At 44.1% G+C, this 21245-nt stretch overlaps 1 protein-coding gene across 1 annotated transcript in view; it reads left to right on the top strand.

Moving 5' to 3' along the window:
• The window catches only part of LOC127920331 (unconventional myosin-XV-like), a gene marked incomplete at its 3' end in the record, with an annotated part of 105236 nt that extends 86144 nt beyond the window's left edge, over window positions 1–19092 (top strand). The window contains exons 18-23 of the mRNA XM_052504249.1: window positions 5770–5862; window positions 6520–6563; window positions 7796–7913; window positions 9070–9273; window positions 18727–18736; window positions 18958–19092. Of these exons, the coding sequence (XP_052360209.1) occupies window positions 5770–5862; window positions 6520–6563; window positions 7796–7913; window positions 9070–9273; window positions 18727–18736; window positions 18958–19092 (604 nt within the window). The remainder of the gene's footprint in view (window positions 1–5769; window positions 5863–6519; window positions 6564–7795; window positions 7914–9069; window positions 9274–18726; window positions 18737–18957) is intronic.
• Window positions 19093–21245: the final 2153 nt, after the last annotated feature.

Raw genomic sequence — 21245 nt, 5'->3', positions numbered from 1 at the left:
AAATCACTAGCCTGGTCTTTAAACCTGTTCAGACTACACCCTCCAGGGATAGGTAAATCACTCGCCTGGTCTTTATACCTGTTCAGACTACACCCTCCAGGGATAAACACTCATAGTAGTAGTAGACCTGAAGAAAATGTACCTCTAAATGGAATCACTAACCTGGTCTTTAAACCTGTTCAGACAGACACCAAAAGGGATAGATACAATCACAACCTGGTCTATCTAAGTCTGTTCAGACAACACCCCCAGGGATGGTAATCACTAACCTGGTCTTTAAACCTGTTCACGACTACACCCTCCAGGGATAGGTAATCAGCATAGAGGTCTGTAAACCTGTTCAGACTACACCCTCCAGGGACAGTAAATCACCCCTGGTCTCCACCAAGACTCACCCTCCAGGGATAGGTAATTCACTTCTGGAACTGGTAGAACAAGATGGAGACTACAAACCTCCATTATTAAATATTAAAGGGGTCTGTTATATTATTATTACATATTAAACAACTGTTATTATTATTATTAATAGAAAAGGGAGAAAATGTTACTATTATTAAATATCAATGGAGTACTGTTATTATTATTACGTCAAATGGGGTAGATATTAATGATGCAATGTTATTATTATTATTGTATTAAAGATGGAGGCCAACCTTACTTCCTGGTTCACGCGGAGGTCGAGGTCATTAAATATTAAAGGGAGGTCATGTGAGGGAGGCACGGTGATTATTATTATTATATTAAAGGGAGGAGGTGTTATTATTATTAATTTATGTTAATTATTATTAATTACAAGGGAGGAGAGGTGTTATTATTATTATTATTATTAATATTAAAGGGAGGCGAGGTGTTATTATTATTAATATTAAAGGGAGGAGGGATTATTATATTATTATTAATATTAAAGGAGGAGAGGTGTTATTATTATTATTATTATATTAAAGGGAGGAGAGGTTATTATTATTATATTATTATTATTATTTAATATTAAAGGGAGGCGAGGTATTATTATTAATATTAATATTAAAGGGAGGCGAGGTGTTATTATTATTATTAATATTAAAGGGAGGAGAGGTATTATTATTATTATTATTATTAATATTAAAGGGAGGAGAGGTGTTATTATTATTATTAATATTAAAGGGAGGAGAGGTGTTATTATTATTATTATTAATATTAAAGGATTAGAGGTGTTATTATTATTATTAATATTAAAGGGAGGAGAGGTTTATTATTATTATTAATATTAATATTAAAGGGAGGAGAGGTGTTATTATTATTATTAATATTAAAGGGAGGAGGGTGTTATTATTATTAATATTAAAGGGAGGAGAGGTGTTATTATTATTATTAATATTAAAGGGAGGAGAGGTGTTATTATTATTATTAATATTAATATTAAAGGGAGGAGGAGGTATTATTATTATTATTAATATTAAAGGAGGAGGAGAGGTGTTATTATTATTAATATTAATAGGGAGGGAGGCGAGTGTTATTATTATTATTAATATTAAAGGGAGGAGGGTGTTAGGGAGGATGTTATTATTATTATTAATATTAAAGGAGGAGAGGTGTTATTATTATTATTAATATTAAAGGGAGGAGGAAAGGTGTTATTATTATTATTAATATTAAAGGGATGGAGGAGAGGTGTTTTATTATTAATATTAAAGGGAGGAGAGGTGTTATTATTATTATTAATATTAAAGGGAGGAGAGGTGTTATTATTATTATTAATATTAAAGGGAGGATTATTATTAATAGAGGAGTTATTATTATTATTAATATTAAAGGGAGGAGAGGGAGGTGTTATTATTATTATTAATATTAAAGGGAGGAGGAGAGGTGTTATTATTATTATTAATATTAAAGGGAGGAGAGGTGTTATTATTATTATTATATTAAAGGGAGGAGAGGTTATTATTATTAATATTAAAGGGAGGAGAGAGGTGTGTTATTATTATTATTAATATTAAAGGGAGGAGAGGTGTTATATTATTTAATATTAAAGGGAGGAGAGGTGTTATTATTATTATTATTAAAGGGATGAGGAGAGTTTATTATTATTATTAATATTAAAGGGAGGAGAGGTGTTATTATTAATATTAAAGGGAGGAGAGGTGTTATTATTATTATTATATTAAAGGGAGGAGAGGTGTTATTATTATTATTAATATTAAAGGGAGGAGGAGGTGTTATTATTATTATTAATATTAAAGGGAGGAGAGGTATTATTATTATTATTATTAATATTAAAGGGAGGAGAGGTGTTATTATTATTATTAATATTAAAGGGAGGAGATGTGTTATTATTATTATTAATATTAAAGGGAGGAGGAGGTGTTATTATTATTATTAATATTAAAGGGAGGAGAGGTGTTATTATTATTATATTAATTATTATTAATATTAAAGGGAGGAGGAGAGGTGTTATTATTATTATTAATATTAAAGGGAGGAGGAGAGGAGTTATTATTAAATATTAAAGGGAGGAGGAGGTGTTATTATTATTATTAATATTAAAGGGAGGAGGAGAGGAGTTATTATTATTAATATTAAAGGGAGGAGGAGAGTGTTATTATTATTATTAATATTAAAGGGAGGAGGAGAGGAGTTATTATTATTAATATTAAAGGGAGGAGAGGTGTTATTATTATTAATATTAAAGGGAGGAGGAGAGGTGTTATTATTAATATTATTTATTAATTATTAATATTAAAGGAGGGAGGAGAGGTGTTATTATTATTATTATATATTATTAAAGGAAGGGAGGGAGGAGAGGTGTTATTATTAATTGTTATTGTTATTATTAATATTAAAGGGAGGAGAGGTGTTATTATTATTCATATTAAAGGGAGGAGAGGTGTTATTATTAATATTAAAGGGAGGAGGAGAGGAGTTATTATTATTATTCATATTAAAGGGAGGAGGAGAGGTGTTATTATTATTATTAATATTAAAGGGAGGAGAGGTGTTATTATTACAGTTTAAATGGAGTGGTCTTATTATTAATATTAAAGGGAGGAGGTGTTATTATTAAATTTAATATTAAAGGGAGGAGAGGTGTTATTATTATTATTATAATATTAAAGGGAGGAGGTGTTATTATTATTATTAAGGAGAGGTCTCCAAGATCACAGTTTAAGAGTGTTATTGTTATTCTTTCTCTAATATCAAAGGTAGGTCTCCAATTAAAGATGTTACAGTTTAACAGTATTAAAGGGTAGGTGGTTATTATTATTAATATTAACATCAGAAGGTAGGTCTCCACATCACAGTTTAACAGTGGTCTCCACATCAGAAGGTAGGTCTCCACATCACAGTTTAACAGTGGTCTCCACATCAGAAGGTAGGTCTCACATCACAGTTTAACAGTGGTATTGTTGGTTAGCTGCATTAAGCCAGACAGTCAGAGGTAGGTCTCCACATCACAGTTTAACAGTGGTCTCCACATCAGAAGGTAGGACTCCACATCACAGTTTAACAGTGGTCTCCACATCAGAAGGTAAATCTTAACATCACAGTGTGAAAGAGTTTAATTTTGGGACTGGGGGCAGTATTGAGAAGCTGGGATGAATAAGGTGGAGAGGTAAACTGCCTGCTACTCAGGCCCAGTTGCTAATATATGCATATTATTAGTAGGTTTGGATGAAAACACTCTGATTTCTATAACTGTTTGAATGATGTATGTATAACAGAACTCATATGGCAGCTGCAAAAACTTGAGAAAATATCCAACAGGAGAAATCTGAGTTTTCAAATCACTGCCTATCAAATATACAGTGTCTATGGTGGTCATATTGCACTACCTAAGGCTTCCACTAGATGTCACAGTCTTTAGAACCTTGTTTGATGCTTTTACTGTGATGGAGGAAGAATGAGCTGTTTGAGCCAGACAGAAGTGCCATAGCTGATCACGTGCGCTCACATGAGAGTTAGCTGGTTCCATCTCATTTCTAAGACAAAGGAATTCACAGTTGGAACAATATTGAAGATTTATGATAAAAACATCCACAAAGATTGATTCTATACAGTTTACATGTTACTCGAACTGTAATATGACCATTCATCTGAACTTTCGCCTGGACTTGCAGTGGTATTGTTTGGTTGTGTTCTAAGCCAAACAAAGGAGGTATTTGGACATCACAGTTTAACACGTTCCGGCCTTAGTTCCTTTGTTTTGTCTTTTCATTTTAGTATGGTCAGAGCGTGAGTTGGGTGGGTTGTCTATGTTAGTTTGTCTATGATTTGCTATTTCTGTGTTTGGCCTGGTATGGTTCTCAATCAGAAGGTAGGTGTCAATCGTTTAACCCTGATTGAGAACCATTTTAGGGAGCCTGTTTTCTATTGTGTTTTGGTGGTGGTTGTTTTCTGTCTTTGTGTGTCAGCACAGACAGAACTGTTTCCACATCACAGTTTTCAGTTGTTTTGCTATGCAGTGTTCAGTTTACATTAAAAAGATGAACACTGCGCTTGGTTACCTTCTTCCCAAAACAGCCATTATGGACTTTCTCGAACAAATCAAACATTTATTGTGGAACTGGGATTCCTAGGAGTGCATTCTGATGAAGATCATCAAAGGTAAGTGAATATTTATAATGCTATTTCTGACTTCTGTTGACTCTTCTGTTGATATCTGTATGGCTTGATTTGTTGTCTGAGCGCTGTACTCAGATTATTACATGGTGTGCTTTCTCTGTAAAGCTTTTTGAAATCTGACACAGCGGTTGCATTAAGGAGAAGTTTATCTAAAGTTCCATGCATAACACTTGTATCTTTTATCAATGTTTATTATGAGTATTTCTGTGAATTGATGTGGCTCTCTGCAAAATCACCGGATGTTTTTGGAACTACTGAACATAACGCGCCAATGTAAACTGAGATTTTTTGGATATAAATATGAACTTTATCGAACTAAACATATTGTGTAACATTGTGTCATCTGATGAAGATCATCAAAGGTTAGTGATTAATTTTATCTCTATATCTGCTTTTCGTGACTCCTCTCTTTGGCTGGAAAAATGGCTGTGTTTTTCTGCGACTAGGTACTGACCTAACATTATCGTTTGATGTGCTTTCATCGTAAAGCCTTTTTGAAATCGGACACTGTGGCTGGATTTACAAGTTTATATTGAAAATGGTGTAAAATACTTGTATATTTCAGGAATTTTAATTATTTCTGTTCATTTTCTGTTTGGCGCCCTGCAATTTCACTGGCTGTTTGCGAGGAGGGACGCTACCGTCCTTGTTTTCTGAATTTTACCCCTTTTTCTCCCCAATTTCGGTTGGTATCCAATTGTTTAGTAGCTACTATCTTGTCTCATCGCTACAACTCCCGTACGGGCTCGGGAGAGACGAAGTTTGAAAGTTATTCGTCCTCCGATACACAACCCAACCAAGTCAGACTGCTTCTTAACACAGCGCGCATCCAACCCGTAAGCCAGCCGCACCAATGTGTCGGAGGAAACACCGTGCACCTGGCATCCTTGGTTAGCGTGCACTACGCCCGGCCCGCCACAGGAGTCGCTGGTGCGCGATGAGACAAGGGCATCCCTACTGGCCAAACCCTCCCTAACCCGGACGATGCTGGGCCAATTGTGCGTCGCCCCACGGACCTCCCGGTCGCGGCCAGTTACAACAGAGCCTGGGCGGCGAACCCAGAGTCTCTGGTGGCACAGCTGGCGCTGCAGTACAGGAGGCCCCAGAGAGGTTTTAACAGTGATATTGTTGGTATTGCCATGATATGTGTGTGTTTGCTTGTATGTGTAGGAGCCAGGTGTGTTTGAGACGGAGCTGGTCGGCAGTCAGCTGAGGTATTCTGGTATCTTGGAGACCATCAGGATCCGGAGAGAGGGTTACCCTGTTAGGCCTTCAACGTCTTTCTGTTCACTGGCCTTCAAAAAACCCAGTTAGACATCTTCCTGTTCAGGTAAAACACCCTGTTAGACTGGCCTTCAACATCTTCCTGTTCAGGTAAAACACCCTGTTAGACTGGCCTTCAACATCTTCCTGTTCAGGTAAAACACCCTGTTAGACTGGCCTTCAACATCTTCCTGTTCAGGTAAAACACCCTGTTAGACTGGCCTTCAACATCTTCCTGTTCAGGTAAAACACCCTGTTAGACTGGCCTTCAACATCTTCCTGTTCAGGTAAAACACCCTGTTAGACTGGCCTTCAACATCTTCCTGTTCAGGTAAAACACCCTGTTAGACTGGCCTTCAACATCTTCCTGTTCAGGTAAAACACCCTGTTAGACTGGCCTTCAACATCTTCCTGTTCAGGTAAAACACCCTGTTAGACTGGCCTTCAACATCTTCCTGTTCAGGTAAAAACACTTCCTGTTAGGTAAAACACCCTGGCCTTCAACATCTTCCTGTTCAGGTAAAACACCCTGTTAGACTGGCCTTCAACATCTTCCTGTTGAGGTAAAACACCCTGTTAGACTGGCCTTCAACATCTTCCTGTTCAGGTAAAACACCCTGTTAGACTGGGTAAAACTTCAACATCTCTTCTGTTCAGGTAAAACACCCTGTTAGACTGGCCTTCAACATCTTCCTGTTCAGGTAAAACACCCAACATCTTCCTGTTAGGTAAAACTGGCTGGACTTCCTGTTCAACATCTTCCTGTTCAGGTAAAACACCCTGTTAGACTGGCCTTCAACATCTTCCTGTTGAGGTAAAACACCCTGTTAGACTGGCCTTCAACATCTTCCTGTTCAGGTAAAACACCCTGTTAGACTGGCCTTCAACATCTTCCTGTTCAGGTAAAACACCCTGTTAGACTGGCCTTCAACGTCTTCCTGTTCAGGTAAAACACCCTGTTAGACTGGCCTTCAACATCTTCCTGTTCAGGTAAAACACCCTGTTAGACTGGCTTCAACATCTTCCTGTTGAGGTAAAACACCCTATCTTCAACTGTTCAGGTAAAACACCCTGTTAGACTGGCTTTCAACATCTTCCTGTTCAGGTAACACCCTGTTAGACTGGCCTTCAACATCTTCCTGTTCAGGTAAAACACCCTGTTAGACTGGCCTTCAACATCTTCCTGTTGAGGTAAAACACCCTGTTAGACTGGCCTTCAACATCTTCCTGTTGGGGACAGTAACAACATCTTCCTGTTCAGGTAAAAACACCCCTCTAACCTGTGTGTTTGTCTCAGGTATCAGTCCCTGGTGGGGACAGCCTCCAACATCTAACCTGTGTGTTTGTGTGTTCAGGTATCAGTCCCTGGTGGGGACAGCCTCCTCTAACCTGTGTGTTTGTGTGTGTCAGGTAACAGTCCCTGTTGGGGACAGCCTCCTCTAACCTGTGTGTTTGTGTGTGTCAGGTATCAGTCCCTGGTGGGGACAGCCTCCTCTAACCTGTGTGTTTGTGTGTGTCAGGTATCAGTCCCTGGTGTTTGGGACAGCCTCCCTCCTAACCTGTGTGTTTGTGTGTGTCAGGTATCAGTCCCTGGTGGGGACAGCCTCCTCTAACCTGTGTGTTTGTGTGTGTCAGGTATCAGTCCCTGGTGGGGACAGCCTCCTCTAACCTGTGTGTTTGTGTGTGTCAGGTATCAGTCCCTGGTGGGGACAGCCTCCTCTAACCTGTGTGTTTGTGTGTGTCAGGTATAGTCCCTGGTGGGGACAGTCCCTGTGTGTTTGTGGACAGTCCCTCCTCCTAACCTGTGTGTTTGTGTGTGTCAGGTATCAGTCCCTGGTGGGGACAGCCTCCTCTAACCTGTGTGTTTGTGTGTGTCAGGTATCAGTCCCTGGTGGGGACAGCCTCCTCTAACCTGTGTGTTTGTGTGTGTCAGGTACAAGTCTCTGGTGGGTGTGAAGCAGCCTCCAGCTCCTGATGGGGAGAACTGTGTCATCATGCTCAGCAAACTGGTTCCCCTCCGACCCGGGGCCTACCAAGTAGGAGTGACTAAGGTAACCATCTATACCTAACCGCTTACCCTCCTACCCAGGGCCTACCAAGTAGGAGTGACTAAGGTAACCATCTATACCTAACCCCTAACCCTCCTACCCAGGGCCTACCAAGTAGGAGTGACTAAGGTAACCATCTACACCTAACCTCTTACCCTCCTACCTAGGGCCTACCAAGTAGGAGTGACTAAGGTAACCATCTATACCTAACCGCTTACCCTCCTACCCAGGGCCTACCAAGTAGGAGTGACTAAGGTAACCATCTATACCTAACCCCTTTACCCAGGGCCTACCAAGTAGGAGTGACTAAGGTAACCATCTATACCTAACCGCTAACCCTCCTACCCAGGGCCTACCAAGTAGGAGTGACTAAGGTAACCATCTACACCTAACCCTCCTACCCAGGGCCTACCAAGTAGGAGTGACTAAGGTAACCATCTATACCTAACCCCTAACCCTCCTACCCAGGGCCTACCAAGTAGGAGTGACTAAGGTAACCATCTACACCTAACCCTCCTCCTACCCAGGGCCTACCAAGTAGGAGTGACTAAGGTAACCATCTATACCTAACCCTAACCCTCCTACCCAGGGAGTGACCTACCAAGTAGGGTGACTAAGGTAACCATCTACACCTAACCCTCCTACCCAGGGCCTACCAAGTAGGAGTGACTAAGGTAACCATCTACACCTAACCCCTAACCCTCCTACCCGGGGCCTACCAAGTAGGAGTGACTAAGGTAACCATCTACACCTAACCCTAACTCCCCTAACCATCTACACTACCCCCTCCTACCCGAGGCCTACCAAGTAGTTGTTACTAAGGTAACCATCTACACTAACCCTAACCCTCCTACCCAGGGCCTACCAAGTAGGAGTGACTAAGGTAACCATCTACACCTAACCCCTAACCCTCCTACCCAGGGCCTACCAATTAGTTGTTACTAAGGTAACCATCTACACCTAACCCCTAACCCTCCTACCCAGGGCCTACCAAGTAGTAGCTACTAAGTTGAGCATGTTAATTCAGGATGTGTTGTGTGGGTGAGAGACCAGAACCTCTTCACCTGGCTTCCTGTTCCTGTACAATACTTTCAGTGACAATGTAAACTACAGTCTTAAACAGTGATGTCTGGTTGTTCTCTCTGTGTGTGTTGCTCAGCTGTTTCTGAAGGAGGACGTGTACCAGTTGTTGGAGTCTAAGAGAGAGCGCGTTCGTCAGGTGGCGGCCCTCACCCTGCAGAGATACACACGCATGTTCTTTGTCAGGAAACGAAACCAAGATCATCCAGACTACAAGGAGTTCAGAACCAAGACAGGACTTTTTAGAACCTACAATCAGGCCTCACTACAGTTACCAGACAGGGTATAAGAACCTCAACCCCTGACCTCTTACCAGATCCTTGGGTAGGGAACCTACAACCACCCTCACTACAGTTACCAGACAGGGTAAAGAACCCACAACCACCCTCACTACAGTTACCAGACAGAGTAAAAAACCCACAACCACCCTCACTACAGTTACCAGACAGGGTATAGAACCCACAACCACCCTCACTACAGTTACCAGACAGGGTATAGAACACACAACCACCCTCACTACAGTTACCAGACAGGGTATAGAACACACAACCACCCTCGCTACAATTACCAGACAGGGTAAGAACACACAACCACCCTCACTACAGTTACCAGACAGGGTATAGAACACACAACCACCCTCACTACAGTTACCAGACAGGGTAAAGAACCTACAATCACCCTCACTACAGATACCAGACAGGGTATAGAACCCACAACCACCCTCACTACAGTTACCAGACAGGGTATAGAACCTACAACCACCCTCACTACAGTTACCAGACAGGTAAGAACCCACAACCACCCTCACTACAGTTACCAGACAGGGTATAGAACCCACAACCACCCTCACTACAGTTACCAGACAGGGTATAGAACCCACAACCACCCTCACTACAGTTACCAGACAGGGTATAGAACCCACAACCACCCTCACTACAGTTACCAGACAGGGTAAAGAACCCACAACCCCCCCTGCAACAGTTACCAGACAGGGTAAAGAACCCACAACCACCCTCACTACAGTTACCAGACAGGGTATAGAACCCACAACCACCCTCACTACAGTTACCAGACAGGGTAAAGAACCCACAACCCCCCCTGCAACAGTTACCAGACAGGGTAAAGAACCCACAACCACCCTCACTACAGTTACCAGACAGGGTAAAGAACCCACAACCCCCCCTGCAACAGTTACCAGACAGGGTAAAGAACACATAACCACCCTCACTACAGATACCAGACAGGGTAAAGAACACATAACCACCCGATGGCAACCTAATGATTTTACCACGGTACATACTGTAAGCACTGTAAAACTACTGAGACGTCTGTGTTACTTCTCCCTCTGTCTCTCCTTCCATCCTTCTCTCTCTGTCTCTCATTCCATCCTTCTCTCTCTGTCTCTCATTCCATCCTTCTCCCTCTGTCTCTCATTCCATCCTTCTCTCTCTGTCTCTCCTTCCATCCTTCTCCCTCTGTCTCTCCTTCCATCCTTCTCCCTCTGTCTCTCCTTCCATCCTTCTCCCTCTGTCCCTCCTTCCCTCCTTCTCTCTCTGTCTCTCCTTCCATCCTTCTCCTCTCTGTCTCTCCTTCCATCCTTCTCCCTCTGTCCCTCCTTCCCTCCTTCTCTCTCTGTCTCTCCTTCCCTCCTTCTCCTCTGTCTCTCCTTCCCTCCTCCCTCTGTCTCTCCTTCCCTCCCTCCTCTGTCTCTCCTTCCCTCCTTCTCCCTCTGTCTCTCCTTCCCTCCTTCTCCCTCTGTCTCTCCTTCCCTCCTTTTCCCTCTGTCCTCCCTTCCCTCCTTCTCCCTCTGTCTCTCCTTCCATCCTTCTCCCTCTGTCTCTCCTTCCCTCCTTCTCCCTCTGTCCCTCCTTCCCTCTGTCTTCCCTCTCTCTGTCTCTCCTTCCATCCTTCTCCCTCTGTCTCTCCTTCCATCCTTCTCCCTCTGTCTCTCCTTCCCTCCTTCTCCCTCTGTCTCTCCTTCCCTCCTTCTCCCTCTGTCTCTCCTTCCCTCCTTCTCCCTCTGTCTCTCCTTCCCTCCTTCTCCCTCTGTCTCTCCTTCCCTCCTTCTCCTCTCTCTTCCATCCTTCTCCTCCCTCTCTCCTTCCATCCTTCTCCCTCTCCCTCTGTCTCTCCTTCCCTCCTTCTCCCTCTGGTCCTTCCCCTCCTTCTTCTCCCTCATGTCTCTCCTCCCTCCCTCCTTCTCCCTCTGTCTCTCCTTCCACACTTCTCACCATCTGTCTCTCCTTCACACCTTACACCACTACACACCTTCCCTCCTTCTCCCTCTTCTCTCCTTCCCTCCTTCTCCCACTCTCCCCTCCCCATCCCCTCCCTCCCTCACCCTCCCTCCCTCCAGGAAGCTCTCCTTACCACCTTCACACCATTACACACACTTCCCACCAGTACCTCACTACACCCATCCTTCACACACTGCCTTTTCCCTCCACACACTCCACACCCAGTCTCACTCACCTTACTCATTACCACATTCTCACACTTTCACCATTACACACACTACCACCATTACACACAGTCACACTACTCACCATTACACACACTACACACTTACACACCATCACACTACACACCATTACACACACTACACACCATTACACACAGTACACACTCCCTTACACACACTATTACACACACTACACACTCCACCACACTACAGCACCATTACAACATGACACCATTACACACAGTACACACTACACACCATTACACACTACACACACACACCATCCACACCACTACACACTACACACCATTACACACAGATACACACTACACACATTACACACACACAATACACACACACACAAGACTACACACCATTACACACACTGCACACCATACACACACTACACATTACACACACACCATTACACACTACACACCATTACACACACTACACACCATTACACACACTACACACCATTACACACACTACACACACACTACACACACATTACACACACTACACACCATTACACACACTACACAAGAGATACATCACAGGTACACACAGACATTACACACACTACACACCATTACACACACTACACACCATACACACCATTACACACACACTACACACCATTACACACACTACACACCATTACACACACACACACATTACACACACACCATACACACCATTACACACACTACACACACACACTACACACCATTACACACACTACACACCATTACACACACTACACACCATTACACACACTACACACCATTACACACAGTACACACCATACACACACTACACACAGTACACACACTATACACACACTACACACCATTACACACTACACACCATTACACACACTACACACCATTACACACACTACACACCATTACACACACTACACACCATTACACACACAGTACACACCATTACCATTACACACTACACACCACTACACACAGTACACATTACACACACTACACACCATTACACACAGAAATACACACCATTACACACACAGTACACACCACATTACACACAGTACACACTACACACCATTACACACACTACACACCATTACACACAGTACACACAACATACACACACATAATACAGTACCATAATTACACACAACACAATACACAACACACCATTACACACACTACACACCATTACACACAGTACACACTACACACCATTACACAACACACATAATACACACATCAATACACACAAATACAGTACACACAATACACACCATTACACACACAATACACAACACACACAACAATACACAACATAATACACAACACAGTACACAACATTACACACAATACACACCAACACACAGTACACATGGGCACAATACACAACACACATACAGTACACAACATACTACAACACACAACATAATACAATACACAACATAACACAGTACACAACATAATACACACAACATAACACAGTACACAACATAATACAGTACACAACATAATACAGTACACAACATAATACAGTACAATAATACAGTACACAACATAACACAATACACAACATAATACAGTACACACATAATACAATACACAACATAATACACAACATAATACAATACACAACATAATACAAATACACAACAACATAATACAGTACACAACATAATACAATACACAACATAATACAGTACACAACATAATACAGTACACAACATAATACAATACACAACATAATACAGTACACAACATAATACAATACACAACATAATACAGTACACAACATAATACAATAATACACAAACATAATACAGTACACAACATAATACAGTACACAACATAATACACAACATATACACAACATAATACAGTACACAACATAATACACAACATAATACAGTACACAACATAATACAGTACACAACATAATACAGTACAACATACACAACATAATACAATACACAACATAATACAATACACAACATAATACAATACACAACATAATACAATACACAACATAATACAATACACAACATAATACAGTACACAACATAATACAGTACACAACATAATACACAACATAATACAGTACACAACATAATACAGTACACAACATAATACAGTACACAACATAATACAATACACAACATAATACAATACACAACATATAATACACAACATAATACAGTACACAACATAATACAGTACACAACATAATACAATACACAACATAATACAATACACAACATAATACAATACACAACATAATACAGTACACAACATAATACAATACACAACATACACACATATACACAACATATAATACAGTACACAACATAATACAATACACAACATAATACACAGTACACAACATAATACAATACACAACATAATACAGTACACAACATAATACAGTACACAACACACAACATAATACAGTACACAAACATAATACACAACATAATACAATACACAACATAATACACAACATACACAGTACACAACATAATACAATACACAACATAATACAGTACACAACACAATACACAACATAATACAGTACACAACATAATACAGTACACACATACACAACATAATACAGTACACAACATAATACAGTACACAACATAATACACACACATAATACAATACACAACATAATACAGTACACAACATAATACAATACACAACATAATACACACACATAACAATACACAACATAATACAGTACACAACATAATACAATACACAACATAATACAGTACACAACATAATACAGTACACAACATAATACAGTACACAACATAATACACACAACATAATACAGTACACAACATAATACAATACACAACATAATACAGTACACAACATAATACAGTACACAACATAATACAATACACAACATAATACACACATACACAACATAATACAATACACAACATAATACAGTACACAACATAATACAATACACAACATAATACAATAATACAGTACACAACATAATACAGTACACAACATAATACACAACATAATACAATACACAACATAACACAATAAATACAATACACAACATAATACAGTACACAACATAATACAATACACAACATAATACAGTACACAACATAATACACAGTACACAACATAATACAGTACACAACATAATACAATACACAACATAATACAGTACACAACATAATACACAATACACACAACACAACATAATACACAACATAATACAGTACACAACATAATACAATACACAACATATACACAACATAATACAGTACACAACATAATACAATACACAACATAATACAGTACAAACATAATACAGTACACAACAATACAATTCACAGTTAATACAATAATGACACAACATAATACAGTACACAACATAATACAGTTACAACATAATACACACCATATACACAACATAATACAGTACACAACATAATACAGTACACAACATAATACAGTACACAACATAATACAGTACACAACAATACACAACATAATACATACACAACATAATACAATACACAACATAATACAGTACACAATAATACAATACACAACATAATACAGTACACAACATAATACACAATACACAACATAATACAGTACACAACAATAACTACATATGATACAATACACAACATAATACAGTACACAACAATACACAACATGTACAGTACACAACAATACACAACATAATACAGTACACAACATAATACAATACACAACATAATACAGTACACAACATAAACAGTACACAACATAATACAGTAACACAATACACAACATAATACAGTACACAACATAATACAGTACACAACATAATACACAACATAATACAGTACACAACATAATACAGTACACAACATAATACAGTACACAACATAATACAGTACACAACATAATACAATACACAGTATTAGGGTTAATAATGACCTGTTCTAGTTAGGGTTAATAATGACCTGTTCTAGTTAGGGTTAATAATGACCTGTTCTAGTTAGGGTTAATAATGACCTGTTCTAGTTAGGGTTAATAATGACCTGTTCTAGTTAGGGTTAGTAAACCTGACCTGTTCTAGTTAGGGTTAATAATGTTTTATTCTGTTGTAGATGAAGGGGAGGCCCGCAGGAAAGTCAGAGGAGGAGAGGAGGAGATGGTGAGTAGACCTGAGGAGAGGAGAGGAGGAACGAAGGGAGTAGGAAATACACATTAGGAAAGGAGAGGAGGAGGAGATGGTGAGAGAGGGGGAGGAGAGGGGTGATGCTGAGTAGGGAGGAGGACCTGGAGTAGAGGAATGAATGACCTGTTCTAGGAGGGTTATGGTGAGGAGATCTAGTTAGGGATAGGGAGGAGGGGAGATGGTGAGTAGAGGAGGAGGGAGGAGGATGAAGATGGAGAGTAGAGGAGGAGGGAGATGGAGAGTAGAGAGGAGGAGATGGTGAGTAGAGGAGAGGAGGAATAGGGAAAGGGAGTAGGAAATTATAAGAGGAAAGGAGAGGGAGGGAGGAGGGAGATGGTGAGAAGAGGGGGAGGAAGAGGAGGGTGATGGTGAGTAGAGGAGGGAGGGGATAGGAGGAGGGAGATGGAGAGTAGAGGAGGAGGAGGAGATGGTGAGTAGAGAGGAGGGAGATGTAGAGGAGGGAGGAAGAGGATGGAGATGGAGAGGAGAGGAGGGAGAGGAGGGAGATGGAGGAGGAGAGGATGGGGAGAGGAGGAGGGAGATAGGAGTAGAGGAGGAGGGAGATGGAAGTAGAGGAGGAGGGAGATGGAGAGTAGAGGAGGAGGAAGAGGAGGGTGATGGTGAGTAGGAGGAGAGGAGGAGGATGGAGATGGAAGTAGAGGAGGAAATAATGAGGAGGAAGGAGGAGAGGGAGAGGAGGGAGATGGTGAGAAGAGAGGAGAGGAGGGGAGATGGAGGAGGGGGAGATGGAGAGGAGAGGAGAGGAGGGAGAGGAGGAGGAGAGGAGGAGGAGATGGAGAGTAGGAGGGGAGAGGAGGAGGGAGATGGTGATAGGGAGGAGAGGAGAGGGAGATGGAGAGGAGGAGAGGAGGAGGAGGAGATGGAGGTAGAGGAGAGGAGGGGGAGAGGAGGAGGAAGAGGGAGGAGAGGATATGGAGAGGGAAGAGGAGGAGAGGAGAGGAGGAGGAGATGGTGAGTAGAGGAGAGGAGGAGAGGAGGAGGGAGATGGTGAGTAGAGGAGGGAGGGGGGGGAGGAGAGATGGAGAGGAGAGGAGGAGGGAGATGGTGAGTAGAGGAGGAGGAGGGGAGAGGAGGAGAGGGAGGGAGATGGAGAGGAGGGAGGAGAGGAGGAGGGAGATGGTGAGGAGAGGAGGGAGGAGGAGGGAGATGGAGAGGAGGAGGAGAGGGAGGAGGGAGATGGTGAGTAGAGGAGGAGGAGGAGGAGGGAGATGGAGAGGAGAGGAGGAGGGAGAGGAGGAGGGAGATGGAGAGGGAGGAGAGGAGAGGGGAGAGGAGGAGGGAGATGGAGGGAGGAGGGGGGGGAGAGGAGGAGGGAGAGGAGAGGGAGAGGAGAGGAGGAGGGAGATGGTGAGGAGAGGAGAGGAGGGGAGGAGGAGGGAGATGGAGGAGGAGGAGGGGGAGATGGTGAGTAGAGGAGAGGAGGGGGAGAGGAGGAGAGGAGATGGAGAGAGAGGGAGATGGAGAGGGAGGAGGGGGAGGAGGAGGGAGATGGTGAGTAGAGGAGAGGAGGGGGAGAGGAGGGGGAGAGGAGGAGAGGAGGAGATAGGGAGTAGAGGAGAGGAGGAGGAGGGAGAGGAGATGGAGAGGAGGAGGGGAGAGGAGGAGGGAGATGGAGAGTAGAGGAGAGGAGGGGGTTGAGGAGGAGGGAGATGGTGAGGAGGGGTAGGGGAGAGGAGGGGGGGAGAGGGGAGGAGAGAGGATGGGGAGTAGATGAGAGGAGGAGGAGAGGAGGAGGGAGATGGAGAGTGAGGGGGAGAGGAGTGGAGGAGAGGGAGGAGGGAGATGGTGAGTAGGGGGAGAGGAGGGGAGGTCAGTGAGGAGGAGAGGAGATGGTGAGTGCGGAGGGAGAGGAGGGGAGAGGAGGAGGGAGATGGTGAGTAGAGGGGAGAGGAGGGGGATCAGAGGATCCCTGGAGGGAGAGGGAGGAGGGGGAGAGGAGGAGGAGGAGAGGGGAGGGAGATGGTGAGATGGAAGAGGAGAGGAGGGGAGAGGGAGGAGAGAGATGGAGAGTCTTTCTAGAGGAGGCACCTCACGTCTCTCTGTGGGGTAGGAGAGGAGGAGGGAGATGGTGAGTAGAGGAGAGGAGGGGACGTCTCTCTGTGAGGTGGAGGAGGGAGAGGAGTCTCTGAGGAGATGGAGAGGAGGGGAGGGGGTGGCAGAGGAGGGAGATGGAGCTCCTCACGTCTCTGTGAGGAGGTGGGAGTAGAGGAGGTCTGGGAGGCAGGAGGAGGGAGATGGTGAGTAGAGGAGAGGAGGGGTAGAGGAGGAGGGAGATGGAGGCTACGCAGAGGAGGAGGGGAGTAGGGAGAGGCGAGGGGAGGGAGATGGTGAGTAGAGGAGAGGAGGGGGAGAGGAGGAGGGTAGATGGTGAGTAGAGGAGAGGAGGGGTGGAGAGGAGGAGGGAGATGGTGAGTAGATGGAGAGGGATGGAGGAGGGTAACACACCACTCATGCTGGAGGGGGAGAGGAGGTGGGAGTGTGGGTGACACACCACTGTGTCCCTTCAGGAGTGGTGTGTGAGGGTGTGTGTGAGTCTACTTCAGGGTAGGAGGGAGGCACACCACTCCTCTTTTATTCAGGGTAACTTGCTGTGTGCACACACCTGGTGATCCCTGCCAGGGTGGCTTCCCAGGCTGCGTGCGTGGTGTGTGTGTGTGTGTGTTCCCTGTGTGTGTGTGTGTGTGTGTGTGTGTGTGTGTGTGTGTGTAGGAAGCTGACGAAGAGAGAGGTGGTTGACGTCACACACCTGGTGATCCCTGCCGAGCTTGGCTCTTTACTGCAGGGTGCATCAGGTTGGTGTGTGTGCATGTTACACTTCAGGGTAAGCTCCCACTCTCTCTGGTCCAGCTCCTTCACGTCTCTCTGTGTGTCTAGCTCTGGTCAGCTCCTCACGTCTCTCTGTGTCTACTTCAGGTAACACACCAGCATTCCCTTCTGCTAGCTCATGGTCCAGCTCCTCACGTCTCTCTGTGTGTCTAGCTCTGGTCAGCTCCTCCATCTCTCTGTCTAGCTCAGGTCCAGGCACCACACGTCTCTCTGTGTATCTAGGTGGCAGAGGGTAGCTCCATTCTGAGTGTCTAGCAGGGTAACACACCTCTACTCTGGTCCAGCTCCTCACGTCTCTCTGTGTGTCTAGGTGGCAGAGAGCTCCATTCTGAGTGTCTAGCTCTGGGTCCAGCTCATTCCCTTCACGCTCTCTCTGTGTGTCTCAGGTGGCAGAGAGCTCCATTCTGAGTGTCTAGCTCTGGTCCAGCTCCTCACGTCTCTCTGTGTGTCTAGGTGGCAGAGAGCTCCATTCTGAGTGTCTAGCTCTGGTCCAGGCACCACACATCCAGGAGCAGAACCAGCTGACCCTTCAGGACATCAACACGACTTCCCTTCAGCCGCTCTACTTCAGCACAACTCTACTTCAGGGTAACACACCACTCATTCCCTTCAGCCGCTACGCACAACTCTACTTCAGGGTAACACACCACTCATTCCCTTCAGCCGCTACGCACAACTCTACTTCAGGGTAACACACCACTCATTCCCTTCAGCCGCTCATTCGTACAACTCTACTTCAGGGTAACACACCACTCATTCCCTTCAGCCGCTACGCACAACTCTACTTCAGGGTAACACACCACTCATTCCCTTCAGCCGCTCTACTTCAGGGTAACACACCACTCTACTTCAGGGTAACACACCACTCATTCCCTTCAGCCGCTACGCACAACTCTACTTCAGGGTAACACACCACTCATTCCCTTCAGCACGCTACGCACAACTCTACTTCAGGGTAACACACCACTCATTCCCTTCAGCCGCTACGCACAACTCTACTTCAGGGTAACACACCACTCATTCCCTTCAGCCGCTACGCACAACTCTACTTCAGGGTAACACACCACTCATTCCCTTCAGCCGCTACGCACAACTCTACTTCAGGGTAACACACCACTCATTCCCTTCAGCCGCTACACACATTCCCTTCACTCTACTTCAGGGTAACACACCACTCATTCCCTTCAGCCGCTACGCACAACTCTACTTCAGGGTAACACACCACTCATTCCCTTCAGCCGCTACGCACAACTCTACTTCAGGGTAACACACCACTCATTCCCTTCAGCCGCTACTTCAGCACAACTCTACTTCAGGGTAACACACCACTCATTCCCTTCAGCCGCTACGCACAACTCTACTTCAGGGTAACACAACACTCATTCCCTTCAGCCGCTACGTACAACTCTACTTCAGGGTAACACACCACTCATTCCCTTCAGCCGCTACGCACAACTCTACTTCAGGGTAACACACCACTCATTCCAGGGTAACACACCACTTTCCTTCAGCCGCTACGCACAACTCTACTTCAGGGTAACACACCACTCATTCCCTTCAGCCGCTACGCACAACTCTACTTCAGGGTAACACACCACTCATTCCCTTCAGCCGCTACGGGTAACACACCACTCTAGCCGCTTCAGGGTAACACACCACTCATTCCCTTCAGCCGCTACGCACAACTCTACTTCAGGGTAACACACCACTCATTCCCTTCAGCCGCTACGCACAACTCTACTTCAGGGTAACACACCACTCATTCCCTTCAGCCGCTACGCACAACTCTACTTCAGGGTAACACACCACTCATTCCCTTCAGCCGCTACGCACAACTCTACTTCAGGGTAACACACCACTCATTCCCTTCAGCCGCTACGCACAACTCTACTTCAGGGTAACACCACTCATTCCCTTCACTTCTACTTCAGGGTAACACACCACTCATTCCCTTCAGCCGCTACGCACAACTCTACTTCAGGGTAACACACCACTCATTCCCTTCAGCCGCTACGCACAGCTCTACTTCAGGGTAACACACCACTCATTCCCTTCAGCCGCTACGCACAACTCTACTTCAGGGTAACACACCACTCATTCCCTTCAGCCGCTACGCACAACTCTACTTCAGGGTAACACACCACTCATTCCCTTCAGCCGCTACGCACAACTCTACTTCAGGGTAACACACCACTCATTCCCTTCAGCCGCTACGGGTACACGCCACTCTACTTCAGGGTAACACACCACTCATTCCCTTCAGCCGCTACGCACAACTCTACTTCAGGGTAACACACCACTCATTCCCTTCAGCCGCTACGCACACTCTACTTCAGGGTAACACACCACTCATTCCCTTCAGCCGCTACGCACAACTCTACTTCAGGGTAACACACCACTCATCCCCTTCAGCCGCTACGCACAACTCTACTTCAGGGTAACACACCACTCATTCCCTTCAGCCGCTACGCACAACTCTACTTCAGGGTAACACACCACTCATTCCCTTCAGCCGCTACGCACAACTCTACTTCAGGGTAACACACCACTCATTCCCTTCAGCCGCTACGCACAACTCTACTTCAGGGTAACACACCACTCATTCCCTTCAGCCGCTACGCACAACTCTACTTCAGGGTAACACACCACTCATTCCCTTCAGCCGCTACGCACAACTCTACTTCAGGGTAACACCCACTCATTCCCTTCAGCCGCTCACTTCAGGGTAACACTTCATTCCC

This window comes from Oncorhynchus keta, unplaced genomic scaffold, assembly GCF_023373465.1.
Source record: "Oncorhynchus keta strain PuntledgeMale-10-30-2019 unplaced genomic scaffold, Oket_V2 Un_contig_1897_pilon_pilon, whole genome shotgun sequence".
In the NCBI taxonomy this organism is placed as follows: domain Eukaryota; kingdom Metazoa; phylum Chordata; class Actinopteri; order Salmoniformes; family Salmonidae; genus Oncorhynchus; species Oncorhynchus keta.
The sequence above is the reverse complement of the archived record's forward strand: the minus strand, read 5'-3'. Positions and strand labels throughout refer to the sequence as shown.